Source organism: Felis catus, chromosome D4 (assembly GCF_018350175.1).
Source record: "Felis catus isolate Fca126 chromosome D4, F.catus_Fca126_mat1.0, whole genome shotgun sequence".
NCBI lineage: Eukaryota > Metazoa > Chordata > Mammalia > Carnivora > Felidae > Felis > Felis catus.
The window spans coordinates 71,207,798-71,235,777 of record NC_058380.1 but is presented as its reverse complement, the minus strand read 5'-3'; the positions used below and the strand labels follow the sequence as shown (position 1 = coordinate 71,235,777).

The 27,980-nt window shown below is 41.0% G+C and overlaps 2 protein-coding genes across 4 annotated transcripts in view; one reads left to right on the top strand and one right to left on the bottom strand.

Annotated features, from left to right (window-relative positions):
* Nucleotides 1-11,396: 11,396 nt before the first annotated feature.
* Nucleotides 11,397-27,980, bottom strand: part of MUSK (muscle associated receptor tyrosine kinase) — a 97,300-nt gene continuing 80,716 nt past the window's right edge. For 2 of the 3 annotated variants that reach the window (XM_045043477.1, XM_011288501.3), the window contains 4 exons: nt 21,265-21,466; nt 20,363-20,554; nt 18,516-18,664; nt 11,397-17,371 (listed from right to left, as the gene is read on the bottom strand). In XM_045043477.1, the coding sequence (XP_044899412.1) occupies nt 16,689-17,371; nt 18,516-18,664; nt 20,363-20,554; nt 21,265-21,466 (1,226 nt within the window). In that variant the 3' untranslated portion in view covers nt 11,397-16,688. Of the gene's footprint in view, nt 17,372-18,515; nt 18,665-20,362; nt 20,555-21,264; nt 21,467-27,440; nt 27,465-27,980 lie in introns of all 3 variants that reach the window. The other variant, XM_045043476.1, reaches the window with a different exon arrangement.
* SVEP1 (sushi, von Willebrand factor type A, EGF and pentraxin domain containing 1) overlaps nt 21,337-27,980 on the top strand; it is a 351,417-nt gene continuing 344,773 nt past the window's right edge. Inside the window, exon 1 of the mRNA XM_045043475.1 lies at nt 21,337-21,468. The gene's annotated coding sequence lies outside the window, so the exon portion shown is untranslated. The remainder of the gene's footprint in view (nt 21,469-27,980) is intronic.

Genomic DNA, 27,980 nt, shown 5'->3' with positions numbered 1-27,980 from the left:
AGATAGTTTTCCTCTCTGGATTTTGTTCCCAGTTTTAAGGCCTTTGTTTCCTTTGCCACGGATGTTTTTGCAGTGCTCCTTGACCAACCCCCCAGCAGAGAGGCGTGCGTGCAAAAACAGTCCACTCTGTGATAGAGGGGCTCAGGACAGGGCCTACTAGTGCTGAAATTCTAGGGTATTCTAGAATTCTAGGGTTCCATGCCTGGAACATGGTTTACAAGGAGCCATAGAGGCCCTAGTAGACATGTCTCAGTGGCTCCATGGACCTCTCACCACATAGACAGGGTCATCGCTGCAGAAGGACCAGAGTGAGGCGCTCCTAATTGTGGGGCCTAAGTCAGGGCCCCCTCCTGCCCAGGTCTATGGCTGCTACTGGTCTCTGCTGCGGAGTATTCATAATGAATGAGACTCACTGGTGCCAGTTGATAGATTACATTGTTTTGTGCCAAGCTTGAGATTTTCCTTGCTGAGAAGCCCTTTTGTGGTGTTTGTGAAAAATTGCCAAATCGGCTTTGAGAACTTCTCCAAGGGTGAGCAAAGATATGAAATCCTTGACAATGGGAAGAGCTATGGTTTAGCAAACTTCAATTGGGACGCTTTCCCTTTCTCATTTCCAGCGCGTTGGAGGCATAGACCTCCAGGAATGTTCTTCATCAGAGCTGTGGGAAACACTTGATTCCTTCAGTGCTGAGAACCCCGGTTGCGTCTGTGATAGAAATCAGGGACACGCTATGGGTTGTAAATTGTAAGGACGACAGAAAATTGTCCTCCTGCTCCTTCTCCTTCCTCTTTCCTTGTCTGTTCTCAGCATTTGTGACACTTGAAGGACTCCAAAAGCCTGGGAAAATGTGCAACCCCTATGACCAGGGATCAGTAGTAGCTTTCTTGCAGGGAAGAAGATTTAACTGATGAGCTAAATGTGTGCTGTTTGTGGCCCATAGAGACAAGGTGAAACAGGGAGTTTCCATCTCATTTCTTTGGTAGTCAGCTAAGGTTGAATTTGGAGAGTGTGTTCTTTCCCCTGAACTTCAGGTTGGTCCCGGACCAACCAAAAGGATTGATTTAGTTACCAGGATTTATGCCATATCTACTAGCACTAGTAAGGGAGGTTCGACATAAAAGGCGAATAGGTCATGGTTCTTTAACAAGGGGATTGTGTCCACAAAAATAAGCCCAATAATAAGGAATATTTCCAAATTGAAGAGTTCAGGAAGTCAGTAAAGTCAGGCTTCGAATTCAAGGAAGTGATTTCAGCATACCATTTAACCCTTTAATGCCTTTCCCTGTTCTGTATTTTGATTGAGTCTGTCAAAAAAATCCGGCGACAGGAAACATGGTATTCGCAATGAAAACTAGGGAAGAGTATCATCTACAAGTTAGAAACTTTGAGGATATTTTTGGAAGACAGGAGTAGGTGAATCTGGGTTGATGACTCATGATGGAAGACTGTTTAAGAAGCAGTTAGAAAAGGTCTTCATCTAGCAGAATTCTGTAGACCCCTTTAATCCAGAATGGCAGAGCTGAAGATGACAGTGGTTTAGCAGATGCCATAAAGCTCCACTCAGATCTCGTTTCCCAGGCCCAGAAACCCAGCCCCCAGCTGCTACCCATCACCCTTCTCACGGGGACTGTCCTCCAATGACAGGAGCTGCCTCATATGGGGTTGCCTGAAAGATTACCTGCTACAACCTCCTTCCCCCTGCCCTTACCCTGGGGTGGCTCCTGGCCAAAGGGACAAAAGCACAGGCACAACAGTTCAGTCTCTTTTGCTTTTGGGGAGGACCAGCTCTGTGGTAAAATTCATGCTCGTGACTTCCCAGTGGGGTCAAGCTGAGCCACACTTCAGCTGAAACCACCCCTTTGCCCAACTCCTTTGTTGCCCAATCCTGCTTCCCTCCCTCCCTGAGGATTTCCCCTGAGAACACTCCCTCAGTAAATCACCAGCACAGGAATCCTCACCTCAGCCTTGGCTTCTAGGGAACCTGACTTAAAACACAGGGACCTAGGAGCACATACTCTAAGGATGGGATTCTAAACTCAGATCACTCACAGATAGCAACAAGGACCACATCACCTGGGGTAAGTAGAGTATCGGTAGCCCTTGGTATGGTTGCAGTGAAGTCGCTAATAAATTTATTTGTGGTGAGCAGGTAGAAGTAAATACACTAGTTTGTGCAATGTCTTGGCCTCATAGTACTCATTGTTATTTGGAATTGGCTTGTTTATGTATTTATTTTCATGTTTTTGTTTGTTCTCCACTAGAATGAAAAATCCACCACATCCCAGGCCTCATCCGTCTTCTTCACTCATGTTTCCCCAAACCCTACAACAGCGCCTAGCATTTAGTAGCTATTAAGTGACTAGTGGTTAAATGAATGAAAAAAAAAAAAAGATTCATAGATGGGTTGGAAGAAGAAAGAAGAAATGACTAGAAAGGAGATTGGTTATTAGGTGTGAGGGTCAAAATATTTACTGATACGGGGGCTCCTGGGTGGCACGGTAGGTTGGGCGTCCAACTTCGGTTCAGGTCGTGATCTTGCAGTTCACGAGTTCAGGCCCCACATCAGGCTCTGTGCTGACAGCTCAGACCCTGTATCCTGCTTCAGATTCCATGTCTCCCTCTCTATCTGTCCCTCCCCTGCTCATGCTCCGTCTCTCTCTCTCTCTCTCTCTCTCTCTCAGAAATAAATAAACATTAAAAAGAATTTAAAAAAAATTTACTGATATGGCCCAGGCCCTCACAGTAGATAAATCACCATCCATAGGACCTTGAGTCCTCCTCTTGCCAGCTGATAACACTTTAGTTAGTAGACCTAGGGAAATAGTCTCCATGTAGCTTCTCGAGGGTTTAGCCAAGAAAAATGATTTCTACCTCCACTATATCGTTCTTTTGTTTCCTGTGTTCTGTGTTCTGTCAGCATGGCTCCATCTACTTTTTATCTTTCAGAAATGTATCAAAATCTCCAGTCCGCTGAGGCCCCAAATGGTGAGGCAAACACATGTGCAGCCTCTCCTATCTTGAACTGGAAGCTCATCAAAACACTTAAAATTCCACAATAATTACACTTAATGTAATTATTAACATGTTAGGGCTCAGGTCTGCCATTTTATTTTGTTTTGTTTGTTTATCATTTTTTTTTTTGAGAGAGAGAGAAAGACAGGGAGAGAGAGCACGTACATGCAGGGGAGGGGCAGAGGGAGAGGGAGAGAGAGAGTCTCAAGCAGCTGACTCGTGGCTCCATCTCATGACTGTGAGATCATGACCTGAGCTGAAAGTAAGAGTCAGATGCTTAACCAACTGAGCCACCCAGGCGCCCCCAGTCTGCCATTTTATTTGTTGCTTTCTGTTTGTTTCTCTGTTTTCTTTTTTCTTGACTTCCCATGGGCTAATTGAAGTTTCTAAAATTTTGTTTTGATTTATCTATAATGTTCTTAAGCATCTCTGTTTGTATAGTATTGTTATGGTTGCTCTAGGTATTACATGTGCGCAAAGCTGTCATAGACTATGGGTGCCAACATTCGGCCAGTTCAAGTGAAGAGTGGAAGCTTTGGCTTCCTCTCCATCCCTTTAGCCTCCTCTGTTTATAACATAATTGCATTCAATGCTTCCTCCACACACATTCAGAATCCAGTGGGGTTGGACTCAGACTTTTCTGACACTACTTGGGTAGGGTTTGAGTATCTCATTATGATCTGGTGAGGGTGGGAGTTCAGGTCCCCACTTGGCCTTTGCTGGCCTGGGTAGGGGTGAGGTCAGTTTTTCTGCCATGGTTGGCTGAAGTAGAGCCATTGCTGTTTAAACATTTTCTGTCTTGCTAGGCTGCCCTTTTCTTGGTCCTTTGGTTAAAGAGAACATACTTCACTTACGGCTTTCTTTGTTTTTTGTTTAGGTCTCTGTCCATTGGTGTTTCTGGTTTGCCAGCTTTCTCTGCTCCATGTTTGAGATATTTGAGGCAAAAGGAAAATCTAGGGAACTCACCATGTGTCAGACCTTGGGTCTGTCCTTTTTTTTTTTTTTTTAATTTTTTTAATGTTTATTTACTTTTGAGAGAGAGAGAGAGAGAGAGAGAGAGAGAGTGAGTGCAGGGGAGGGGCAGAGAGAGAGGGAGACACAGAATCTGAAGCAGGCTCCAGGCTCTGAGCTGTCAGCCCAGAGCCCGACATGGGGCTCGAACTCACGAGCTATGAGATCATGACCTGAGCCAAAGTCAGACACTTAACCCACTGAGCCACCCAGGCACCCGGGTCTGTCTTTTTTTTTTTTTTTTTTTTTTTAGCCAATCTGCCATCTCTCTCTTATAATCTCTCTATATTTGTTTTATACATCATGTTCATGAGCTTTAGTTATATTTAGTGGGAGGCACACAGAAAAGCATATCTACTCTATCTTCCTGGAAGTAGAAGTCTGCCGTATAGATTTTTATAGCCTTTGGATGTTGACTTAAGTAAATATATTACCTATTAAAAATAATTAAATAAGAATAAAAATAACGCCATGGAAACAGGAAAATGTGGATTGGATCCTTTAAATAAGTAACGTAATAAATTAAGAAATCGATTAAGCAGGGCACATGGGTGACTCGGTTAACTGTCCAACTCTTGGTTTCGGCCCAGGTCATGATCTCATGGTTTGTAGGTTCAAGCCCTGTGTTAGGCTCGGCACTGACAGTGTGGAGCCTGGTTGGGGTTCTCTCTCCTTTTCTCTCTTTCCCTTTGCCCTGCGCTCACTTGCTCTCTGTCTCTCTGAAAATAATAAACTTTAGGGGTTCAGTCGGTTGAGTGTCTGACTTTGGCTCAGGTCATGATCTCGCACTTGACAATTCACAAAATGACAAAGAGAAGATTTTAAAGAGATCTGAAAAAGTCCATAAAAGCTCTGGAATTAAAAAGAAAATCAAAGTAATGCAAGGGGACAAATTTTCTCCCTTATCAAACAGGCTAACTATTAAAATTCGATGGCACTCTAAGTTAGCCAGAGTGTGAGAAATGGGTACTTTCACACATTGCTCTTGGTTGTGCGAACTGCTGCAACGTTTTTGGAGGATAATTTTACAACATACGTTAAGATTCCTAAAAACGTTTACTGGGTCTGACCCAATTTTTTCAATTTTATTACTTTATCCTTAGGAAATAGGAAAAAGATACGAGCAATGATTCAGTTTTCGTATGGTTCATGGCAGCCTTCCATATAATGGTAAAAATTAGACGCAATTTTAAAGCAAAACCCTTGGAAGCATTTACTGGGCATCAGGCCTTTCCTAAGCCTCGTCTACATATTAACCCATTGAATCCTTCCAAAAACCTATGAATCAAGTGTTACTATCATTCTCATTTTGTAAATGAGGACAATTGAAAGAGGGATTAAGTCAATTGCTGGGATTTGAGTCAGTGCCTGCGTCCATAACTTCTCTGTCACATGAATATAATGGCTTGTTACACAGCCATTAAAATAATGTAAATGTTCGTATTTGAAATGTAAAAATATGTTCCAAATTGATTGTTAATGGAAAACTGGCAAGTTATGAAATAAGGCAATCTTATAAGTGTAGATTTTCAATTGTTTTTTTTATTTTTATTTATATTTCAAGAGAGACAGCATGAGTGGGGAGGGGCGGAGAGAGACTGAGACAGAATCTGAAGCAGGCTCCAGGCTCCGAGCTGTCAGCACAGAGCCCGATGCGGGGCTCAAACTCATGAGATCATGACCTGAGCCAAAGTCAGATGCTTACCTGACTGAGCCACCCAGGTGCCCCAAGTGTAGATTTTTAAAGTGCAGCGTCTAAGTATAAAAGATTCGTGTCAAAGGATTAATGGTTTTTTCCTTTATTTATTTTTATTATTTTTTAAAATATTTTTTTAAGTTTATTTACTGAAAGAATGAGCAGAGGAAGGGCAGAGAAAGATGGGGACAGAGGCTCTGAAGCGGGCTCTGTGCCAACAGCGGAGAGCCAGCAGAGATCAATGCGGGGCTTGAACTCCTAAACCGCGAGATCCTGACCTGAGCTGAAGTTGGTCGCCTAACTGACTGAGCCACCAAGATGTCCCAATGGTTTTTCCTTTAGAGCTGTGGTGCCTTGGACCCATTTTCTTGTTGTATTATAGATACAATGATTTACCCAGTAATGATAAGTTGTGGTCAAACGCCAGATAAATTCACACTTACTGCTAGAGGTCTTTCCAAAGAAAAAGTGAATTTTCTCTAAATTTCTGTAACATTGGATGAATGGATGCATACTTCCTTCCAAAATTGTCTTAAGTATTTTAAAATTAAAAATTATGTTTTCAGGGGCGCCTGGGTGGCTCAGTCGGTTAAGCGTCTGACTTCAGCTCAGGTCACAATCTCGCGGTCCGTGGGTTCGAGCCCCGCGTCCGGCTCTGGGCTGATGGCTCAGAGCCTGGAGCCTGTTTCCAATTCTGTGTCTCCCTCTCTCTCTGCCCCTCCCCCATTCATGCTCTGTCTCTCTGTGTCTCAAAAATAAATAAATGTTAAAAAAAATTATGTTTTCATAAAGCTCTACAAAACTGATCTCATAATTGGAAACTGGGTTTGTCAGCCATAGAAACCGAGTAAATATGTTTTCCTTATAGTATTAGAGGCTTATTATTTAAAATTATCTTGGGGATCCTGGGTGGCTCACTAAGTTCAGCATCCAACTCTTGATTTTTTTTTTTAAATTTTTTTTTTCAACGTTTATTTATTTTTGGGACAGAGAGAGACAGAGCATGAACGGGGGAGGGGCAGAGAGAGAGGGAGACACAGAATCGGAAACAGGCTCCAGGCTCTGAGCCATCAGCCCAGAGCCTGACGCGGGGCTCGAACTCCCGGACCGCGAGATCGTGACCTGACTGAAGTTGGACGCTTAACCGACTACGCCACCCAGGCGCCCCATCCAACTCTTGATTATAGTTCAGGTCATGGTCCCTGGGTCATGGGACTGAGTCCTGCAATGGGCTCCATGCTGAGCATGGGGTCTGCTTGGGATTCTCTCTCTCTCTCTCTCTCTCTCTCTCTCTCTCCCCCCCCTCCCTGCTCTCTTTCTCTAAAAAATAAATAAAAATAAAATAAAATAATCTTAAAAATTGTGACTCCTCAGGCATTTCCTGGTTTTCTTTGCCTTCTTAGAAACTGAATTTATTTGTGGTTCTTTGCTCTCTCAACGTCTCTCCTCTGTAAGTGTTTCTCTCCTTCTTCATTGTTTTTATTCCTCACTGTCTGTCACTTCTAAGAGACCTTAGGGAATGGAATGAAATCAGGGTAATTCTTTTCTGAGGCTGCCATAAACAAAGCAACCCAAGCGGAGTGATACAGGACAGGATGATCTTGAGAGTCCCCTGGGAAGGTGATTTAAGTCACTTACATGAGTAAAGGTAAAATGAACGAATACACGACACTCATGGACTCTCTCAAGATCCTTAAATATAATGCATCCCAGTGAGTGAAAAAACCAAGGTAGCAAAAATGGAGTTGACGTTAAATCGCCTGTTGGGTCCCTACTTGTGTGAAGCGTCAACTGAAACAAGATGGAGCTTTATACTAACCACCACGGGGCCAACACTGCTAAAAACGAAAGTCAGAAATTAGTGTCATGCCAACACTTCTAATTTTAATCATAGCTCTGAATAGTTAAGAGCACACCCAGAAAATGACAGTGTATATCTAAGTCTGGGGTTTTTTGTGGTTAACATCGCCCTGACCCAACCTTAGATAGTGCAGGTGGTTCCTCTTCTTATGGGCACAATTCTAAATATGGTGTATACTTTCCAGAGGCTGTGGTTTGAGAGAAGAGTAATGATGGCTTCTTGTGTAATTACAGGTATGATGATGCAGCTTATGAGGAAAATATCCTTTGTGAATCTCTTAGTGTTTAATTAAGAGGGACTCCGTAGGGAAGACACGTAAAGGTTTAGAAGTCGTGTAATTATTTTCCTTCACCTGCAGTTTGTTTGATATTGGAGATGACATGCTCTTTCAGAAGGCAAGGCAACCATCTAGACACGTATTTTTTGTTACTTATAATGATAACAGATGCACTGGCAAAGACATTTTGTTTTTTAATCAGACGCTCTTGCCTGTGAGTCTTTGTTACTGGTGTAGCTTCTGACCCTTCATATATATAATGACTCAGTACTGAAAACTACGTGTTTCTACGGTCATCTGGTATACCAAAGTAAAGGTTCATAAGTGCATGTATCTTGGTGAGTGTGCTACTTAAATCGACCTGAAACAAATACAAGAATGGTGACCTGAAATGCATGTGCTGTAAAGATTTGAACGTGCAAGGTCAGGCCAACCCTCCCCACGAGGAGGCGGGCTGTGGCTGAAGACATGAATCGAGTACAGCATCAAGTGCCCTCCTCCGGGATCCCCACAGAGTGACGCACAGACCACGTTAAAAAGGAAACACCCACATTGGTGCTGCAAATCAGGGATGGGTAACAGGTACCTTCAAAATACTGGTGAATTTCTGCCAGTCGTAATGGGAATGGGGGAGGCTGTTGGAAACTCTTAAAACAGGCCAGATCTGCCCTCTCGAGAATGAGTTTCTGAGTCAGCAGTACCAGGACACTAAGTGTGCACTCATTCTGGAGGGGCTCTGGGTCTCCGCCCTGACACAAGAGGCAATACCAAGCTGTGAAGTGGTTTTCGGCTTTGCTCCTAGATCAGATCAGCCCCAGAGACAGAGCAGAGAGGGAGGGGAGGAGGATTTAAAGCTCTTTTCTAACAGGTAGTTAGAAATATGAGCATGAAGTTGCAGAGAGAGGATTGAGCTAAAGATAAAAATTTCAGCGTATTGTGGTATTTTTAGCCTTGCATGAGACGTCCGGATGAGATCACTAGGGGAGAAGAGATAGATAAGAGAGAGACGCTGCCCAAGGATTGGGCGGAGGCGTGTTCCAATATTCAGAGGCTGGGAAAAGACGGAGGAGAGGCAAAAACAACAAAGAGATTAAGGAGGAGCAGGTAATTTCTGAGCTATTAAAATGATTCCAGGAAGGCTTCTTGGTCAAAATGGTAGGCCTGAGCCTTTTCCTTTCACCCCAAGATTTCACTGATGTGACAGTAAAGGTATGTGAATAAGAATAAATGTATATACATGCTGAGACCAACCTAGGTGCCATCATTTTGAATATTCGGAAAGCAGAAGGTATCTAACGTTCTTATTCGTGAATAACGCAGGCACAGGAAACCGCCAAGTGCAGCCTGCAGTACACGAGGGCCAGCTGTCAGGAGAGGTGGGAAGTGATTTCACCAGAGTAGACAGAGAGTCCGGGCTCTGAGTCAGCAGATACGGAGAGCAGGGATGGGCTGTGGGTTGTCTATCAGGGTGGTTGACGCGAGGCTCGCACATAGAACAGGTGGACTGAGAGGCTTTGCCACCAGCTGGAGCCCCCGGAAATGCTTTCTGAATGGACTGGAAGATTTGCCTGGTAGGCAAGCAGAGTAGAATATGGGAAGAATCTCAGACTCTCACCGGGGAGAAGAGGGGTGAAGGAAAAACCGCCCCCTCCAGGAGTGAGACATACTGAAGTATTCAATCCACCGAGCAGAGGCTTTTCACCACTTTGGCAACTGTGGGAGTGCTCACTCGGCCTGCTTCTGCTCTCCCCACGAACCACATACTCAGAGCCCATAGGTGCAGCCATCCCATTGAAGAGAGGCCTGCTGCACGAACAGACCAACAAATCTGCAGCAGAAGCCCACTCCCGCTCCCCATATGAATCAAAGCAACTCTTTGTAATTCTCTATGTTAAATCAGTGACATTTGTGGAAAACAAAAGCATGAGAGGAGAGAGGCAGAAGAAAGGAAGAAAAAAATAACAGAAGAGAACTTAAAAACTTGGTGATATTTTAAATGATATATTATTTATAAAAAAGAACGCATATTAAAATGCATTAGAACATTAAAATAATTGAATATCATTTCTTTAGCAATGCATATTTACATAATGACATTATTATAGATATCGTTCCTTTTCTTCATGATTAGAACCAACCTATTGTCAATACTCAAATCTTAATTTGTTGCAGAACCAAATGCAAATATAGAAACAGGGGTATAGCTGACAGCATGCAGGGGGAAGGGGAAAAGTAGTGGAAGTGTGGGAACTCTAATTGCGTCTTACATAGTCCAGAATCAGGCCGATCTTTGTTTAAGTATATATATGTATATATATTTAAAATTTTTTTTTAACATTTATTTATTTTTGAGAGACAGAGAGAGACAGAGCATGAGCAGGGGAGGGGCAGAGAGAGAGGGAGGGAGACACAGAATCCAAAGCAGGCTCCAGGCTCCAAGCTATCAGCACAGAGCCCGACGCGGGGCTTTAACTCACAAACAAGGAGATCATGACCTGAGCCGAAGTTGGACACTTCACCAACTGAGCCACCAGGCGCCCCTGTGTAAGTATATTTTTAAAAATATAACGATAAGAGGGGCGCCTGGGTGGCTCAGTCAGTTGAGCGACTGACTTTGGCTCAGGTCATGATCTCACAGTTTGTGAGTTCAAGCCCCGCGTCCGGCTCTGGGCTGACAGCTCAGAGCCTGGAGCCTGCTTTGGATTCTGTGTCTCCCTCTCTCTCTCTTTCTCCTGCCCCTCCCCCACTCATGCTCTGTCTCGCTCTGTCTCAGAAATAAATAAACATAAAAATTTTTTAAAAAATATAATAATAAGCAATATAAGTGATAATAAGAAGTTAATTAACATATCTCAGAAATTCTAGAGGAGTTTGAGTAAAAGTACTCTGAACTGCCCATCTTTTAGGAAGGGAGCTATTACATAGCTTTTCTAATTGATCAATTCAGGAAGAATATTTGTTATAAGGTAAGTGTATTGATTAGAATTGCAGTGATAATCACCAGAAGAACTGAAACCAGAAATGGGTAAAGTGGTTTGCACTTAAACTAGGACTAGAGATGAATTGGATGAAGGGATATTTAAATTTATTTGTACCCTTCTTAGGAGTGTTTAAAAAAAACAGGTGTGCGTATTGCTATTATTAATAAGTAACCATTATTTTATTTTACTTTTAATATTTAAAGTTTATTTTGAGAGAGAGAGGGAGAGAGAAAGCAGGGGAGGGGCAGAGAGAGAGCGAGAACGAATCTGAAGCAGGCCCTGCACTGACAGCACGGAGCCCAATGCGGGACTTGAATTCATGAACCATGAGATCGTGACCTAAGCCGAAACAAAGAGTTGGAGGCTTAACCAACTAAGCCACCTGGGCGCCCCAAGCATTATTTTAAAATAAACCAACCAGGATCATAGAGGAAGAAACTCCTAAGTTTTTGAAACTATCATAATGCTAATACCAAATGCTAACAAAGAAGAAAATGGTAAACTTTTAATTTTATGAATTTATAAATATGGATGCAAATAAATGCTAATAAAACAGGTTTGGTAGTAAATTAAAAGTTTAATGTGACACATCCAAAGAGAGTTTATTCCCAGAACATAAGGATATTTCAACATTTGGAAATCAATTCATACATTTCTACTTATTAACAGATTAATGAAGGAAAAAGCCACAATTATCTCAAAAGACTGAAAATTCACCCTTCTTTCCTGTTTAATAAATTCTTATAGTAAAAGACAAATAGAAGTATATATTTTTGACATGATAAAAGTGGTTAAAATGTGTATGACAAATTTTAGCTCCTTAATATTTAAAGTGCTTTTTACAAAGCAATAAGAAAAAAGATACACCAAATAGAAAAATAATAGAAGGAGAAGGCAAATCACAGAGTAAATCAATTGTCCCCAAAACATTAAAAATATATTCAATCTTATCTCATTTAAAGAAATATAAACATAAGCTACAAAATAGAATTTTAAGCTATTATACTGGCAAGTATTAAAATGCTCAGTATTGGAGAATTTGAAAGAAACAGGCTCATCTCTCATCTAGTTGGAAGATGTGTATATTGATAAATTAATTCTGGAAGATAATTTGTCAACATATTTAAAAGTATGAAAAGGGTATAGATAATCTTTGTTCTAGAAATTACATTTCTAGAAGTTGTATCTAAAGAAATCACCTGAAATAGATATTTACAAAATTTAGCAAGAAGATTAATCAAAATATTGTATTTATAATGAAAAATAAAAATAAATGTCCAACAATGGAGTAATAGTTAAAATACTATAGGTCCGTATGATGGAATAGTTTTCAACCACCAAAAATGATGAGGCACATGAATACTTATTGGTATGAAAGATGTTGATGATTCATTCAGTGAAAAAACAAAGCTCAAAAGAATATAACAGTATGATCTGGTTGTCATTTAAAATGATTGTCTATCTCTATCTATCTATCATTTATCTATTTGCCTACCTACCTATACACTTATCTGAAGACAGCTGGAACTTTATTTATCATGCTGTTAATGTCAGTTACCACTGGTTGGTGTTTTTTTCATTTTCCCCATTATTTTACACTATGTGTTGTTATTGCATATTATTGCATATTTTCTTTTCAAAAGATTATGTATTGCTTGTGCAATAAAGTATTGCTTGTGCAATAAAAAAGTAAATGCTATTTTAAGGTAAAAGCATGTATATATTTTCCCTTTTGTGTAAAGTAGGACAACGTTTCAGTATTTGTTTTATAAAATGACTCTTGCAAGTCAATTAGAGAAAAGAACAACACAGCAGAAAAACAGGCTATAGATGATTCCCAAAATAAAAACTATGAGTGACCCAGGAACAAGAAAAATTCAACTTCACTAGTAATTTAAAGCATAAAATCAAAAGGAGATCATCTTTTTCTATTACCAAATAGACAAGTCTTCTAAAAAAAATGAGAATTAATTCTCTGTGACAGTAAATTTTTAGGGCTACGAGATCTCTTGTACAATGCAGATGGGAACAATATTTCTAGAGAATATGATAATACCTAACAAAAGCCTTAATGTTGTGCATGCCATTTGGCCCAGACATTCCCTTTCTCACAATTTCCATAAAGAGATAATTACGCACACATGCAAATAAGGACGATCATCACAATATTGTTTGTAATAGTGAAAATTAGAAAAACTCAAATGTCCAAAAATAAATTAACTAAATTATGGTAATATCCATAACATGGAACCTTATTCAGAAATTAAATTGGACTTCTAGAAGAATAGCTAATGACATGGAACAAACAGTTTATAATACACTGTAAAGTGGAGAGAAGTGTTCGTTTTCTGCTTCATCACAGAACCAGGGAATATGTTCTTTTGGTGCCACATGCATTACCCCGGTATTCTTGTCACATTTGATATTCGACCACTTAACACAGCTTGTTGGTGCCTGTTCTGACGCTTGATAACAATGGTGCTGTGAGTGTCTCTCTCTTGTCTCTCCTTATAAATTTATACAGTGATTTTACAATGGGAAAGATCTGTATCTAACAAAGAAAACAGTACTGGTAAATAACGGGTCCATGTTCCTAAGATACAGAACCTGAAGGTGAGCACTAAGGAAATAAGGTAGTGACCTTAACATAACCTGGAAATGCACTTAGAACTGACAAAAAAGTAAACACGCCGTTTATTTGACTTTGTGACTGAGTCAGCAATCCCCAAATATACTCTTTTTGCTATTCAAGACTTGGAGACACAATAGTATAAGGGCTATAGGGTGTCCTTAGAAACTACGTACAAATTACAAATCCCGTCCATATAGTCATCGAGATTCAGTTGTTCCCTCTGTACTCATCTGAAGCACCATAGTGTCGTGGTTGAGAGCTCAGCCTCTTTTGGTCATAAACCAGGCTCTGTTGCTCTATGTGTTTGGGTCAGTTACATAATCTCGCTTTGCCTGTGTACTCACATAAAAATGGGCATAATGATAGTACGGACATCACAGGGATAGTGTGCTATTAAAGTTACTATACTTAGAGACCTTTGAATATACACGGTAAGCATTCATTAAGTACTAGCTGATGGTATTTTTTATTACTACCATTATTATAATGGGATTTTTGCTGATTTTTCAGTTACTGCAAGTATTTAAGAAAATCGAATGGTTTCCCTAATGCTTGCTTGCTTAGTAACTCACTCATTCTCTCACTGTATTTCCCTATATCTCTGCGCTTTGTTTGCTTTGGGATCTTGAATACCAGAGCTCCAAAAAACACACAGAGGATCCATGAGGCTGTAGAGGCCGCGAAGGAAGAGTCAGGAAAGTTAAGGGCAGTTATTCAGCGGCAGGGAGGGAAACAGAGAATAGCTTGAAGTGGTGAACAACAGAACCAGAGCTGTGGACACCCGCTTCTGAGACGGGATGCCTGCAGCATGAGCCATACGTTGGGTACTCGGAGTTCCTGTCCTGACTCTGATTTTTTTGGGGGTAGCTTTTCTGATTGGCTTGGCTTCCATGTCTTTCTTTTACAATGAAACTTTCTCAGGGGCGCCTGGGTGGCTCCGGCGGTTAAACGTCGGACGTGGGCTCAGGTCATGATCTCACGGCTCGTGACTTCGAGCCCCGCGATGGGCTCTGTGCTGGCAGCTCGGGGCCTGGAGCCTGCTTTGGATTCCGTGTCTCCCTCTCTCTCTGCCCCTCCTCTGCTCAGGCTCTCTGCCTTTCTCTCAAAAATAAATGAAAAAAATTATATAATAAAACTTCCTCAGCTGAGGAAATGTGAGGACTTCTTTGAAGCTTGCACAACATACATGACACGCACGTGTGAACCATTTAAAGTATGCCATGGATATCCACACAAAAGATCCACACTGGATGCTGGGCCTCTCCAGCTTTTCTGCTTTGTTGGCCGCTTGGCCTTTTGTTATGGACTCGGGCTGCAACCTTATTCTTCAGCCAGCCCTTTGGATGACTGTCTCAATTTTGGACTTACAATCATGACTTTTATCTAAAGCACCTCTCTAGGTCTCAGTCCTGAGCTCTGACTTCTCTGTTATATGAATCAGAATTGTGAATAAGCATGTCCTCACGCTGTCATAGCAATGGAATCTGCTTGGGCCGGAAATGGAAGGAAGGTTGTGATAGAATCTGTAACAGTCAGATGGGCTGGAAGGAAAGGTACATGAGCAGGAAGGAGGGTTTTAAAAAGTAAAATTGATAGAATATCAGGGAGGAAGGAGTGGGTAAAATCCAGGGTAATTTCTGATGCTTTTGTCTAGATTGCATGGAGGGACTATGAACAAGAAATGGCAGGTTTTCCAGCAAAGACAAGTTGTTGCATGAAAGAAAATTTGATTTCAGTTGGATTCTTCCAGCAGACAGCTGAAAATTTCCTTTTAAAAATTCATTGCCCTAACTACCAATTAGTTTGAATTAAAGTAAGTTGGTCTACGGTAGATTGTAATTTTCTCTTCCCTGTTTATTTGCTTTCCAGGAGTATTTGGGTTCACATCATTTCAGAAATGAATTCATTTTATTCATGTTGACCTTAGAAAAACATATATCATGGGGGGGGGGGTCCTCTCAAAAATCTGTGCATCAGGGATCTGAATTCGAGAGGGTTTTTATTTCTTAAACAATCATAAAATGTAACAAGACAGGGTTAATAGTCCTACAAAAAATTTGGTAACCAACACTATATTAATGCTATTGCCTGTGGAATTGTTTTCTAGAAAGAAAAAAATATCAAAGTGCACAAAAACATCAAGTTTGAAATAACTTAGAGCCATAAGACCATCTTGAGAAATCTCCTAAACTATGGTTTAGGAGATTTAATAGACTGTGGCAATACATTAGTGGATGACAAATTTGAAATGTGTAGCTTCAGAAGCAAGTACAGAGGAAAATAGTATTACTTTGCAAAAGTTATATACACATTAGTCTACGGTGTTAGTTTAAAAGTTATTATTTCTGCCTGGGTATTCATTGTATATATGAGATGAAAAGAAAAAAAATAACCAAAAAAGGACACAAAGCCCTGCAAAGTGAAAGAAATAAAATGAAAGCAAAGATACAGAGAAAATTTTCAAAGAAAAAGATAAATACAAAAAAGTATTTCAGAAAAACTGTAGGAATAAAATAAGCAGATGAAATTTAGAACAAGTGCCCACAAAGGAAAAACTTCCAAAGGAGAAGCAGCATAAAGACAGAAAAGGAAATAAAAAAATCACTGTGGGGATATGGCCTTACCGATTTATCATTTTATTCCTTAGAAGCCCTCTATCAGTAAAGTATAACCACAACTCTGGAGAACACAAACAAATATAAAATTATCCACAAATGCAAGAAAGAAATTCAATTAAAAAAACAAAACAAAAACAATGAGCACCCGTCATCTTTGGGTGGGAGACAAAGAATGGTTTTTTCTTCCTGGTGTTCTGTACTTTACCTAAGTGTCTTACAGAAAGATATACTACTTTCATATGGACAGGAGTAAACTCTATTGAAAATGAAGCTCTGTATCACATTTCATATTAAAATTTAATCCAGCAGAGTCTCACTCTGCTGCCAGGCGAGTCAGGAACTGAGGAGGATGCTCTGCTTCCCCGTAAACCATGTCCTAGTCAGCCTTTCCGAGTCGGAGTGGTCTACGGGATGAGCTCTGCACTTTGCTCTTGGTGAGAAACTGACCTCCCCGCTACTCGCGCGTGGTGCTAGCCGCCCCGGTACTCGCGCGTATCCGTCCGCCGTGCTGTTGTCCAGGTGGGAGAAGCGGCTCGGATTCCTGCAGCTCCCAGAGTCTGAGCCAGGCCTGTGGTGCGTCCCCCGTAGCGTCCCCGCGCTCAGACGCCCACCGTCCCCTCCGCTCTCTCGCACATCCGCTGCAGAATTCGGTGAATGCTGGGGAAGCTGGGTCTGTCGGCGGGCAGCTTGCTCCAGCACAGGCGCATCAGGTTGTACAGCTCCAGGGGACAGTCCTCGGGCCGGGACAGGATGTGGCCGTCGCGCACGTAGTAGATGACCTCCTCGTGGGCCATGCCGTAGTAGGGCTGCAGGCCGTAGGAGAAGATCTCCCACAGGACCACGCCGTAGGCCCACACGTCCGACTCGGTGGTGTAGCGGTTGTAGAAGATGGACTCGGGGGGCATCCAGCGGATGGGGATGGCGTCGTTCTCGTTAGCTTTGTAGTAGTCCGCGGAGTAGATGTTCCTGGAGAGGCCGAAGTCGGCGATTTTCACCACCATGTTCTCGCCCACCAGGCAGTTCCTGGTGGCCAGGTCCCGGTGCACGAACTTGCGCTCCGAGAGGTAAGCCATGCCGGCGGCCACCTGCCTGGCGATGCACAGCTGCTCCGCACAGGAGAGCGGTGGCGGGGCCGGGCTGGCGGCCTGGGCCCTCCCGGACAGGTCGCTGTGACTGAGGCTGCACACGGGGTGCGGGGACATGCTGCGGAGGAACTCGTTGAGGTCGCCGTAGGCCATGTATTCAAAGAGCAGGCACATGGGCTTCCCGACGGCGCACACGCCTGCAACCGAAATCACGGCCCTCGTTAGGGTGGGTGTCTCAAGTGACACGGGGGAAAGAGCGCTCCCAAAGCACTTGGTGGCCACGTTAGAAAATAGGGGCCCCGGTATTCTGTGGACGGCATCGCACTCGAACCCTGACCCCATTTGTTTGGGTGTCAACGTCTGCCTATTTGCCTTTTAAGATTCAGCTTATCCATCACTCCTGCTAAGTGCCTCCACTGTAGATACTGCCTGTTACCAGATTTGCCTTCTATCAGCCTTTAGCGGAGGACCTACCGTCCCGTGACAATCGTCCATTTGTTTGAGGTTTCTCCTCCAACGTTTTAGCGCTCTGAAAGCAGAAGTCATGTCTTACTCGTTTTTTAAATCCCACACACCTACCACGTGTGTGGCACAGCAAGTACTCGGTACTTGTTTGCCGAGCGAACTTACAAATGGCGCTTGCTTTGAGCATGTAAGCTACTTGCTCTTCCTGCTCTTTCTATGGGGAAGGATGGTAAAGAAGAGGAGATTTGGAAAGGATAACACAATCCAAAATCTTAGGTAAAGTGCTCAGTAAAATTTTTCAAAACTTAGCTTTTAGGATGTTCATTCTAGAAAGAAAAAAAGATGTTAACATAAATGGAGTCTGAGGGTTAGTGCCGGGAGGACATGTGCAAAACTTAAATTCTTGCTGTATTTGAGAGGGAAATAGGACACCTTGAAATATTAGATCATTTGGGTGCAATTTCACATCACTGTAAAAATAGATTATTAGACCTATTATTCTTTTTTTTCAGGCAAAAATTAGAAGGCTCTGTTCAAAAAGGAAGAGAAATAATGAATGCTATTATCTTGGCTTATTTATATTGGGCCTGGTTTTTAATTCCAGGGATTTAGCAATCAGTATATTTATACATTCTAGAGAGAAAATTAAATGACAACATACTTCTCTGAGTAATTAAAAAAAAAAGCGATGTTTTGAACTGAGGTTATTTAACGTAACGTTCCACTCCTTGGTGCAGAAAATATATGGGAAGGAACAGGGATGGCTCCCTGACAAAGAAGTGAAGGAAAAAAGCACAAATGTAGGGGTAAAGGAGCAAAACTTGGGAAGCTTCTGTTTGGGGGATGCAATGCATTTCTTCATTTCTATAGTCATACCTAAGAGTTTCACAATGTTAGGGTTATCAAATTCTGCCATGAGGGCTGCCTCCCTCTGAAAGTCGGCTTGCATGTCTGCTGAGGCTTCTTCTTTGAGCATCTTCACTGCCACCATTGTGAAAGGTTCATAGGGAAGTAAGCCCGGAGCCCTGAGAGATACATTTGTTTAGAAAGAAATCAAAGATCGGGAACACCATCTACCCACATTACTCTACCCACATTCATATACATTCCTTCCACTTTTACAGCCTTTCCCAGAGCCACAGAATCAGAGTAAGATGCCAACAGTAGATCGTACTTAAAACTCCTCGACTCCAATTAATAAAAATCACTGGGACTATTTTCAACACAGATTAAGTTTGAAAAATGCATTATTTGTACATTTCAGGAATTCTAAAGTACACAGATCCAATGAGATTGTCATTACCATCCTAAACCCTTAATGTCTGGCCAGACTCGAAATTCCTGGAAGGCAGGGACCATGGCTTATTCTTTATATCCCTCTAAAGCCTCAAATGGTGCCTTGCATATTTTTGGTTCCCAGTACGTATTTGTGTGAGGTTTTCATTAATTTTGTAACCTCCATACCAGGGCTACTATGAGTGGAGTTGAGGTTGTGTCCTGCCCAAAAACACCAGGACAGAATGACAATTAGTGATTAAAACCAAGTCCACATTCTCTGGCCCAGTTGTGTGTCTTGAGCCACATCCATGCATAAAGGGTATTTCCTTCCAGTTCACAGAAAGGCAGTAAATGGGCTAGCATTGACCCCCATATGTACTCCTTCCTTGAGCTCATTATGTTCTGGCATTTTTGCATTATTTTTTCCTTTTTCTATTTTTGCCATTCCATGGATATCTATTTATTTATTTTTAAAATTTTATTTTTTTTTAATTTACATCCAAATTAGTTAGCATATAGTGCAACAGTGATTTCAGGAGTAGATTCCTAAATGCCCCTTACCCATTTAGCCCATCCCCCCTCCCACGACCCCTCCAGTAACCCTCTGTTCTCCATATTTAAGAATCTCTTATGTTTTGTCCCCCTCCCTAGTTTTATAATATTTTTGTTTCCCTTCCCTTATGTTCTCTGTTTTGTCTCTTAAAGTCCTCATATGAGTGAGGTCAAGCAAAATTAGTCAGAGAAAGACAAATATCATATGACTCCATGGACATCCATTTAATATCTACACGTATCAGACTCTGAATTCTTCTTTTTAAAATTTTTTTAGTGCTTATTTATTTTTGAGAGAGAGACAGAATGCAAATGGGGGACAGGCAGAAGGAGAGGGAGACGCAGAATCTGAAGCAGGTTCCAGGCTCTGAGCTGTCAGCACAGAGCCTGATGCAGGACTAGAACTCAAGAACCATAAGATCTTGACCTGAGCTGAAGTCAGACGTTTAACTGACTGAGCCACCCAGGTGCCTCACGAGTCTGAATTCTTAAATGGAAACACTAGTTCAAAGTAAATTTTAGATGAAGTGAAGAATATAGCAATAGAAAATGGAAGAGAAGTAAATTTTAGAATTATTTACTAAAAACAAGGCAAGAAATTAAAATGTGTGATAAAATTATTTCTGAAAAGGAAATATAATTAAACTTTGCTAATTGCTTATAATTTGAATACAGCATAAATGAAGGTTCTCTCCTTCTGCCCAGCCCTATTTTCCAGCAGAGAGAAAAAATTATTAAGATTCAGAGTATAAGTACTCCATGAGATGAGGTTAATGATGTGAAGAATTACTTGATAATAGGTATCATACATTCAGCGTAGGCATCAAAGGAGCGGTCTCATAGCCTTTCAGGTACAAATTCGGTGGAAAGATTTTTCACATGGGTAACTTTACCTTGCTTGAAAGACCCTTCCAAATGCTCCTTCGCCAATATCTCTCACATATTCAATGTTATTCCTTGGGTACTCCAGGCTCAGCAGTTTGGGATTCAGCAGGAGTGGCATCCTCTGGTACATGGGGTTGGGATGAAGTCTGTCTAGTAAGAGCTCAGAGGGAAGAGTAGTGAGGGTAACCGCCGCTGACTCTCTGCAGGTAAGACAGGCAAGATTGATAATGAGCTCAGGGTCAGGTGAGATCTTTGTACTCAGGCTCGGGGTTTTTTTTTTTTTTTAACATTTATTTATTTTTGAGACAGAGAGAGACAGAGCATGAACGGGGGAGGGTCAGAGAGAGGGAGACACAGAACCTGAGACAGGCTCCAGGCTCTGAGCGGTCAGCACAGAGCCCGACGCGGGGCTCGAACTCACGGACTGTGAGATCATGACCTGAGCTGAAGTCGGCCACTTAACCGACTGAGCCACCCAGGCGCCCCTCAGGCTTGGTTTTTAAAGAGAGAGGATGCTAGGAGGAAACAAATTATACTAAGGCAACTGAAGATCCTTCAGTTTTAGAGCAAGAAATATTTCGTTTGGTCTGGAGTCAAAAAGCCCATTTTCGTGGGAATTTTGTCACTATCCAGTTGGCATAGCAATGGGGCTGAGCTGGAGTAGCCATATTCTTCCAAATTATTGTTTAGATTCTCTCTACTGTGAAAAGTTAGGACATGTGATCCTTTGCAAAAAGGTATTGATATTTTTAAAGATCATGGTGGGGTGCTTGATCTTAAAGCAAGGCATTAGACGTCCTAAAGAGACTGTCCGTGTTGTATAGATCCCTCTTCCCATCCCCAATTCCCATGTTAAGTTTATAGGTTTTAATATATCACTACATGTGATTAGCTTAAATTAGAATCTCACCTTTTCTTATTTTTCCATTGTTTTCGTCTCCGGCAGCAATAAAGAGTAGTTACAGTAAGAAGCACAAATATTGCAAAGCTGGACATGATGGAGATTATTACAGTCATGGAGTATGTAGGTGAGACGGACAAGGAGGAAGAAGAAGAGGAAGGCAGATTTGGAATGTCCACACTTGGCTTTGAGGACGTCATTGGTGGGAATGCTGTAAGTGAACAATAATTTTTTTCATTCATTCTTAAACTTTTAAGAAGTAATGTTTGTAGTCAAGGAATCTTCGCTAAATTCAAGCAAGTTTAGTAAGCCAAATTTAATTTTAAGGATATGTTTTTATGGATCAGGTCATCCCTGGTTATATATTTCTAAAGTCCAAGTGTAATAACCCAGAGGTCCAAGTAAATCCAACTTGCAGAATCACAGAATTTTAAAGATGAGACCCAGAGAAAGGAGCTGTTTTTTTCCAAGACAAATGCAGATCCTGGGTTAGTGCTGTTCACACTGCATCATGTTTTTTATGACCTGACAACAGTTATGGAAATTGTTAGGTTATTAAATAAAATAATTTCATGAAATTATATTTGAGGACAGGACTGTCTAAAGTTGAGCTTTTATACACATTTACTGTTGATTTACAAACAAAACAAAAATAATAGGAGATGAAGAGTGGAAATATTAGACACAAATGAGAATTTAGTTCATCTAAAAATTGAACTGTCAAACTCCGATTAAAAAGGTCAGTGCAGAGGCGTCTGGGTGGTTCCATCGGTTAAGCATCTGACTTCGGCTCAGGTCATGATCTCACGGCCCGTGAGTTCGAGCCCCGTGTCGGGCTCTGTGCTGACAGCTCAGGGCTGAAGCCTGCTTCAGATTCTGTGTCTCCCTCTCTCTCTGCCCCTCCCCTGCTCACACACTCTTGCTCTCAAAAGTAAATAAATATTTAAAATTTTTTTAAAAAAGTCAATGCAGTATGAAAACAAGGTAAAATCTGCATTTCCCTGGACACCGACAGATGCCATGTTCATATCACTCTGTAGAGTACAAAGTCCACTGTGTATCTGTGAAAACAACTTTATTAATTTATATTCTTTTAATTGACCGGTAAAGACAAAAACACAGATACAGGGTATTTTAATAATATTGACAAGAATGTTCTAATAGCAAACAATATCCTTTGTACCCTACACAGAAAGTAGCCACAGTGACAGATTAGAAAATAGTTTGCTGATAGAGGATGTGAGCTTTGGCCAAAGCCGTCCTCAATGGTAAACTCAGTGTTGTCTCTTTCCATTAGATAAAAAGGATGAAAGTGAATGAACTAGACGTTTAACTCAAGACTTTGGAAAAGAAACAAAAACTACAGAAAACAAAAATAGATGATAAAGTAACAGCCAGGTACAAGCAGTAATTAATAAGTTAGAATACACATACCACAAATGCTAGAATTTAAAAATAGGTCAAGGTTTGGTCTTATCTTTATTAAAGTAGTCTGGTAAGTAGGATTTTAATTTTTAAAAGATAAAAGCATAAACATGAAATTAGGAACGGTAAAGGAGTTATGATAGTAGAAGGTAATTATGCAATAACATTTTTTAAATCTTCAGAAAAATGATAGGACCACATTGCCAAATTGGAAAAATCAGAAAATCTGAAGATAGTCTTAACCAGGACATTTAAAAGTCTTTATAGAATTACGGAGACATTCTTTTGGTCTCAGAAGAAATAAAATTCCCAGATTTTATAAAATGTTACAGTAAGAGAAAAATCTATGAAATTATTTTAGAAAGTTATTATAATACTAATATCACACCCTGGCAACATTAGCACCAAAGAAAAGTGTGTTCCTAGATTAAGGAACATAGATTTAAACAATCCTAAACAACATGTTAGAAAGTGGCTGCAATATAGCAAAAGAATTATGTGTTTGATATACAGACATATATTAGTATAACACATCACAAAATCAAAAGAAAACTTTTACTGCAGCAGATGCCTAAAGCCGTTTGAAATAGGACACTTGCAAAAGCAGAGATTACAAGGGGTGTCCATGTAGGACTTCTTAGTGTAGCAGTGGACACAGTTATTACGGCCTGAGCACCGGTAGCTGGCAAATGGTTTTAAAGCCCATGGAGACCAAGTTTGGTCCCTTCTGTGACAGGAAGAACATCAGCACAGGACTGGAACTGGAGGAACAGCACAGCAGTGCATTTCGGAGCAATGGCAGCATTTCTCATCAGGTGTCACAACAACAGTGGACTTAGCCTTCCCGGGTTCCTTTATGATTGGCTTGAAAGCTGATCTGACTTTCTTTGGACTGAGTCATATGAAGGTTTTTTAAAAAGTCAATCCAAGATGGGTGCGGAGGGGAAAGCTAGACTTCCTGCTAATAATAAAGTAGGAGTAATCATTGAAAGGCAGAAAGAGGTGACTATTTTTGTATCTGGATTTTATAGGGCAGTTCATACTTATTTAACATGGAAAGGAATGCAATGTAATTTGTAAAATTGGTAGTATAATCTCATTAGTAAATAGGATAATTTTTTGGTATCAAAAATATCACACATATTGGGGCGCCTGGGTGGCTCAGTGGGCTAGGCGCCTGATTTCAGCTCAGGTCATGATCTCACGGTTTGTGGTTTTGAGCCCCACATCAGGCTCTGTGCTGACAGCTCAGAGCCTGGAGCCTGTTTTGGATTCTGTGTGTGTGTGTCTCTCTCTCTGCCCCTCCCCTGCTCTCACTCTGTCTCCGTCTCTTTCTCTTTCTCAAAAAAAAAAAAAAAAAAAAAAAAAAATCACACGTATTAAGAGAGTGATCCATGAGGACTTAGTAAGATTTATTTTCAAAATGCAAAAATTGGCATTGTTTGAACAATAATTTTGCTTTATGGATTTAATTATATCTTCCTTTCTGGCTAGTTTTGTTATTCCTTGTTTATTGCCTCTGATCTGTTTGCTGTGGCCTTCCCTAGAGGGACATCGATTATCTCTTTGAATCTAAATTATCAATCCAGATCTCCAGCATCTTTTTATCTTTGTCTTCTGTCATCAATTTTACCTCCACCCTTTTCCTTTGAACATCAGGGGAGTTTTTATTCACTCATTCATCCATACATTAAGGTAGTCATTAAGTTAGTATTGACATTGGGTCTCAAGAGTACTATGGTGGACACGACAAGTCTTTGTGTTAAGGTATTTAGCTAGGAAATAATTTGTAAACCAATAATTCTAATAAAATGTAATTATAATAAAATGTAAGACTGATAAGCTTGTGAACGGCCTGGGACAGCTCAATTCTAGGTCTAGGCAAACTAGGTAGGTTTTCTGGAGTAAGTGTTTAAGTTGAATAAAAAGGGAACAAGCAGTCAAAGGTATGTGTGTGTGGGTGGAGCGGGGGAGGTGGGGCAGGGGGCAAGTAGGGAGGTAGTGTTCCACAAAGAAGGAGTGGCATGTATCAGCGTCCAAACCAAGCAGTCGGCATGCTTCCCTAAAAATGCATCTGAAAGTTTCATTGTTGAGTTGGGGGAGTGTGTCTAGGTAAGGCTGTAGATACCAGGTCTGGGTCATAAAAGGCCTTGCATGTCCAGGTACGTAATTTGGACTTGGCCCTGCAGTAAATGGGGAGAATCATCAGAGGGTTTTAAACAGTGGATTGGGGCGCCTGGGTGGCGCAGTCGGTTAAGCGTCCGACTTCAGCCAGGTCACGATCTCGCAGTCTGTGAGTTCGAGCCCCGCGTCAGGCTCTGGGCTGATGGCTCAGAGCCTGGAGCCTGCTTCCGATTCTGTGTCTCCCTCTCTCTCTGCCCCTCCCCCGTTCATGCTCTGTCTCTCTCTGTCCCAAAAATAAATAAACATTGAAAAAAAAAATTTTAAAAATAAACAGTGGAGTAGCGAGATCAGCCTTTTGCTTTAGAAATATCACCTGCCTGCAGCCTGACCTCCAAGGCCGATTTCAAGCTACCAAGACAAAGAAGGTCCTGAATGCAGAGTTGGAAAGCAATGTTCCGTGACGCCCCATTACATAGGATTTCCACTATGCGGATAACAAGGATAAAGAGAAAATCCTCGAAGTTGCTTTCAAAACAGAAACACATTGCTTATAGGAAAAAGTAAACAGACTCATACCAGACGACCAGTCATTTCCAAACCTAGAAGCTGGAAAAGAGTGAAATCACATCTACAGATTCCTGAGAGAAAAAGAAATGTCACTCAAGGCTATGTCCAGCTCATTTAACTTTTAACTATGCAGGTGAAAGCAAGCTAATCTGAACACTGCAAGGAAGCAGAGACTCTGTCACCCACAAAGCCATCTGAGGAAACACACGAAGTATGTGCAGCCTTGTGGAACTCAGGAATAGTGAGATGTCTGCTCAGCAGACAAAGTAAATAGTACAAAGACATCGCCAGCTCAAAAAGATATTTCACTTCAGCAAAAGAAGTTATACAAATGAAAACTACTGAAATCTTACTGTGTGTGTTCAAGCAAAAAAAAAAAAAAATCTTCTGTCACCCTTCTAAGTGAACTGGCAATATCCTTCATAGAGTTTACTCAGAAATCAAGAAACTTCAAGAAATATTTGAGGGCTTTATAATATTCAACTGAATAAGGATGACTTCTTTGCTTAGCTAGCAACCTTCCTGAGAAGCTCAAGCCGGTTTCTTCAGTAATAATTGCATTTAACCAGGGAGCATACTTTTAGACAATTCTCCATGACATGGTCAGGTGAAATGATCCGTTTATGACATTTGGAGTTCATTTTCTGACATGTACCAAAGATTTCATAAAAATAGGTTAAGAGTAGGAAATTGGTTTATTGTTAGCTAGTTGTAGCTAACAATTTTTATAATCGGTATACAAGGCAGAAACATGGATGCTTTCTGTGTGTGTCCCTGTCTGATCTAGGACTGAAGGTCGGCACCTTCCACATGGTAAACCCCCAGTGAGTGCTTGAACGGATGAATGAGTAAACAAAGGGTAACAAAGACCACCGTTGCCAATTAAAAGTCCAGTCAAAGTAGGCTTTAGCTACTTATATGACAAAGGATTGAAGCATTTCTTTTTCATTCCTTCAATTTGGAAATAACAATTTGACAGGCTTGCAGAATAATAATTTATAGGGTTTCCATACCTCTCTTGTTTATTAATGCTGAGTGATTCAAGTGGGACCAGTAGCATTCTTTCTTTTTATACTTTTAAGTCTTAGTTCTTGAAGGAAGCTGGTAAAATCAAGGCCTGGCACTTTGCCAGGTGCAGAGGCAATTAGGCCCAGAATATACCTCATAGGAAATGAGTATGATTGAAGCCCTAGAAAGCTCAAATCAGAGGAAGTTAATTGAAATGAAAAACTCTTCCAATTTCATTCTGAAGATTTCTGCATTCTGGTGGGGTTAAAGCATCATCTGATTCAACTTCGTGTCTAGGCCTCTCTTTGCAAGCAACCATCTTGAGTTCCTTCCTAGGGATTTGGAGGCATCCACTTTTAAAACCATTTGATTTGGGGGCTCCTGGGTGACTCGGTTAAGTGTCCGACTTCGGCTCAGGTAATGATCTCACAGTTCATGGGTTCAAGCCCCACATCAGGCTCTATGCTGACAGTTTAGAGCCTGGAGCCTGCCTCCGAGTCTGTGTCTCCCTCTCTCTCTCTCTGCCTGTGCTCTGTCTCTCTCTCTGAAAAATTAAACATTAAAAAAAAAAAACCCAAACATTTGATTTGACCCTGTAAACTTCATACTGGAAATCAGATGTCTTAAAAAACATATCTTCCTAAGGAAAGATCTCTTGTCACAAATGAAGATCATGAATCGGCTCAATGAAGAAATAAATACTTGTTTTCATCTGTAAATAATTAGATGGTATAAAAATCAAGAATGCAAAATCAGAAGGTGGCATTTTCAGTTGCTTATTTTGTGGCCATTGAAAGGATAAAGCAAGTTATAACCTTGGGGTAGGGGATCTCATTTGTATCATTCACTAAATATGCTGCTCTTCATGGCCTAATTGGAAGCTGTAAGCTGAGATCTCTGATGATCTTCCTTCATGTTTTACCCCAGGAAGCAGAGGAAAACAGCCTTTGAGAAGGGACGTACATCCTGTTCTGGACATCATGTAGTAGGAGTGTAAATACGCATGCACGAATCCAGTTACATACACATAAGGGTTCAAGGGCACAAACAAAATTACTTACTTGTTAAGTTTTCTTTTTTATAATCTGAGGGGGAAAGGATAAAAATTTGTTTTAAATGAGCATCCAGATATCTCACATATTCTGTGAGAGAGTGCTAAGAAATGCAAGTTCTCTTTCAGTTTTTCAGCATACAACTGGTCAACATGCTTTGCATTCGAATGAGAAAGGATTGTGTCATTGAAATTAAACCAGCTGTTAGGGCTAACAACATAGCTCTTTACAAACGAAGTTCATTAAACAACATGCAGCGATTCAGCTTTGTTTTGTGAGATCAGCACTTTCAACCATGTGGCTTATTTTTGCATGCTTAGAAATCTGCTTCGTTGGCTAAGAAGGAGGACTTTATTCTTTTATTCCACTCATCTGACATAATATGAGGTTTCTTAGCCATTCTCTGCACATTCCAAAAACCGTTACAAGCTTTCATAAGATCCCCTTATGAAATAAGATCTTAAGCAGCCGTTAAAAGTGCTCTTTAATTTCTTTTTGAACCAAATGGAGTAAACTCTTATGCTGACCTGTGCAATTAGGGTGGACAGT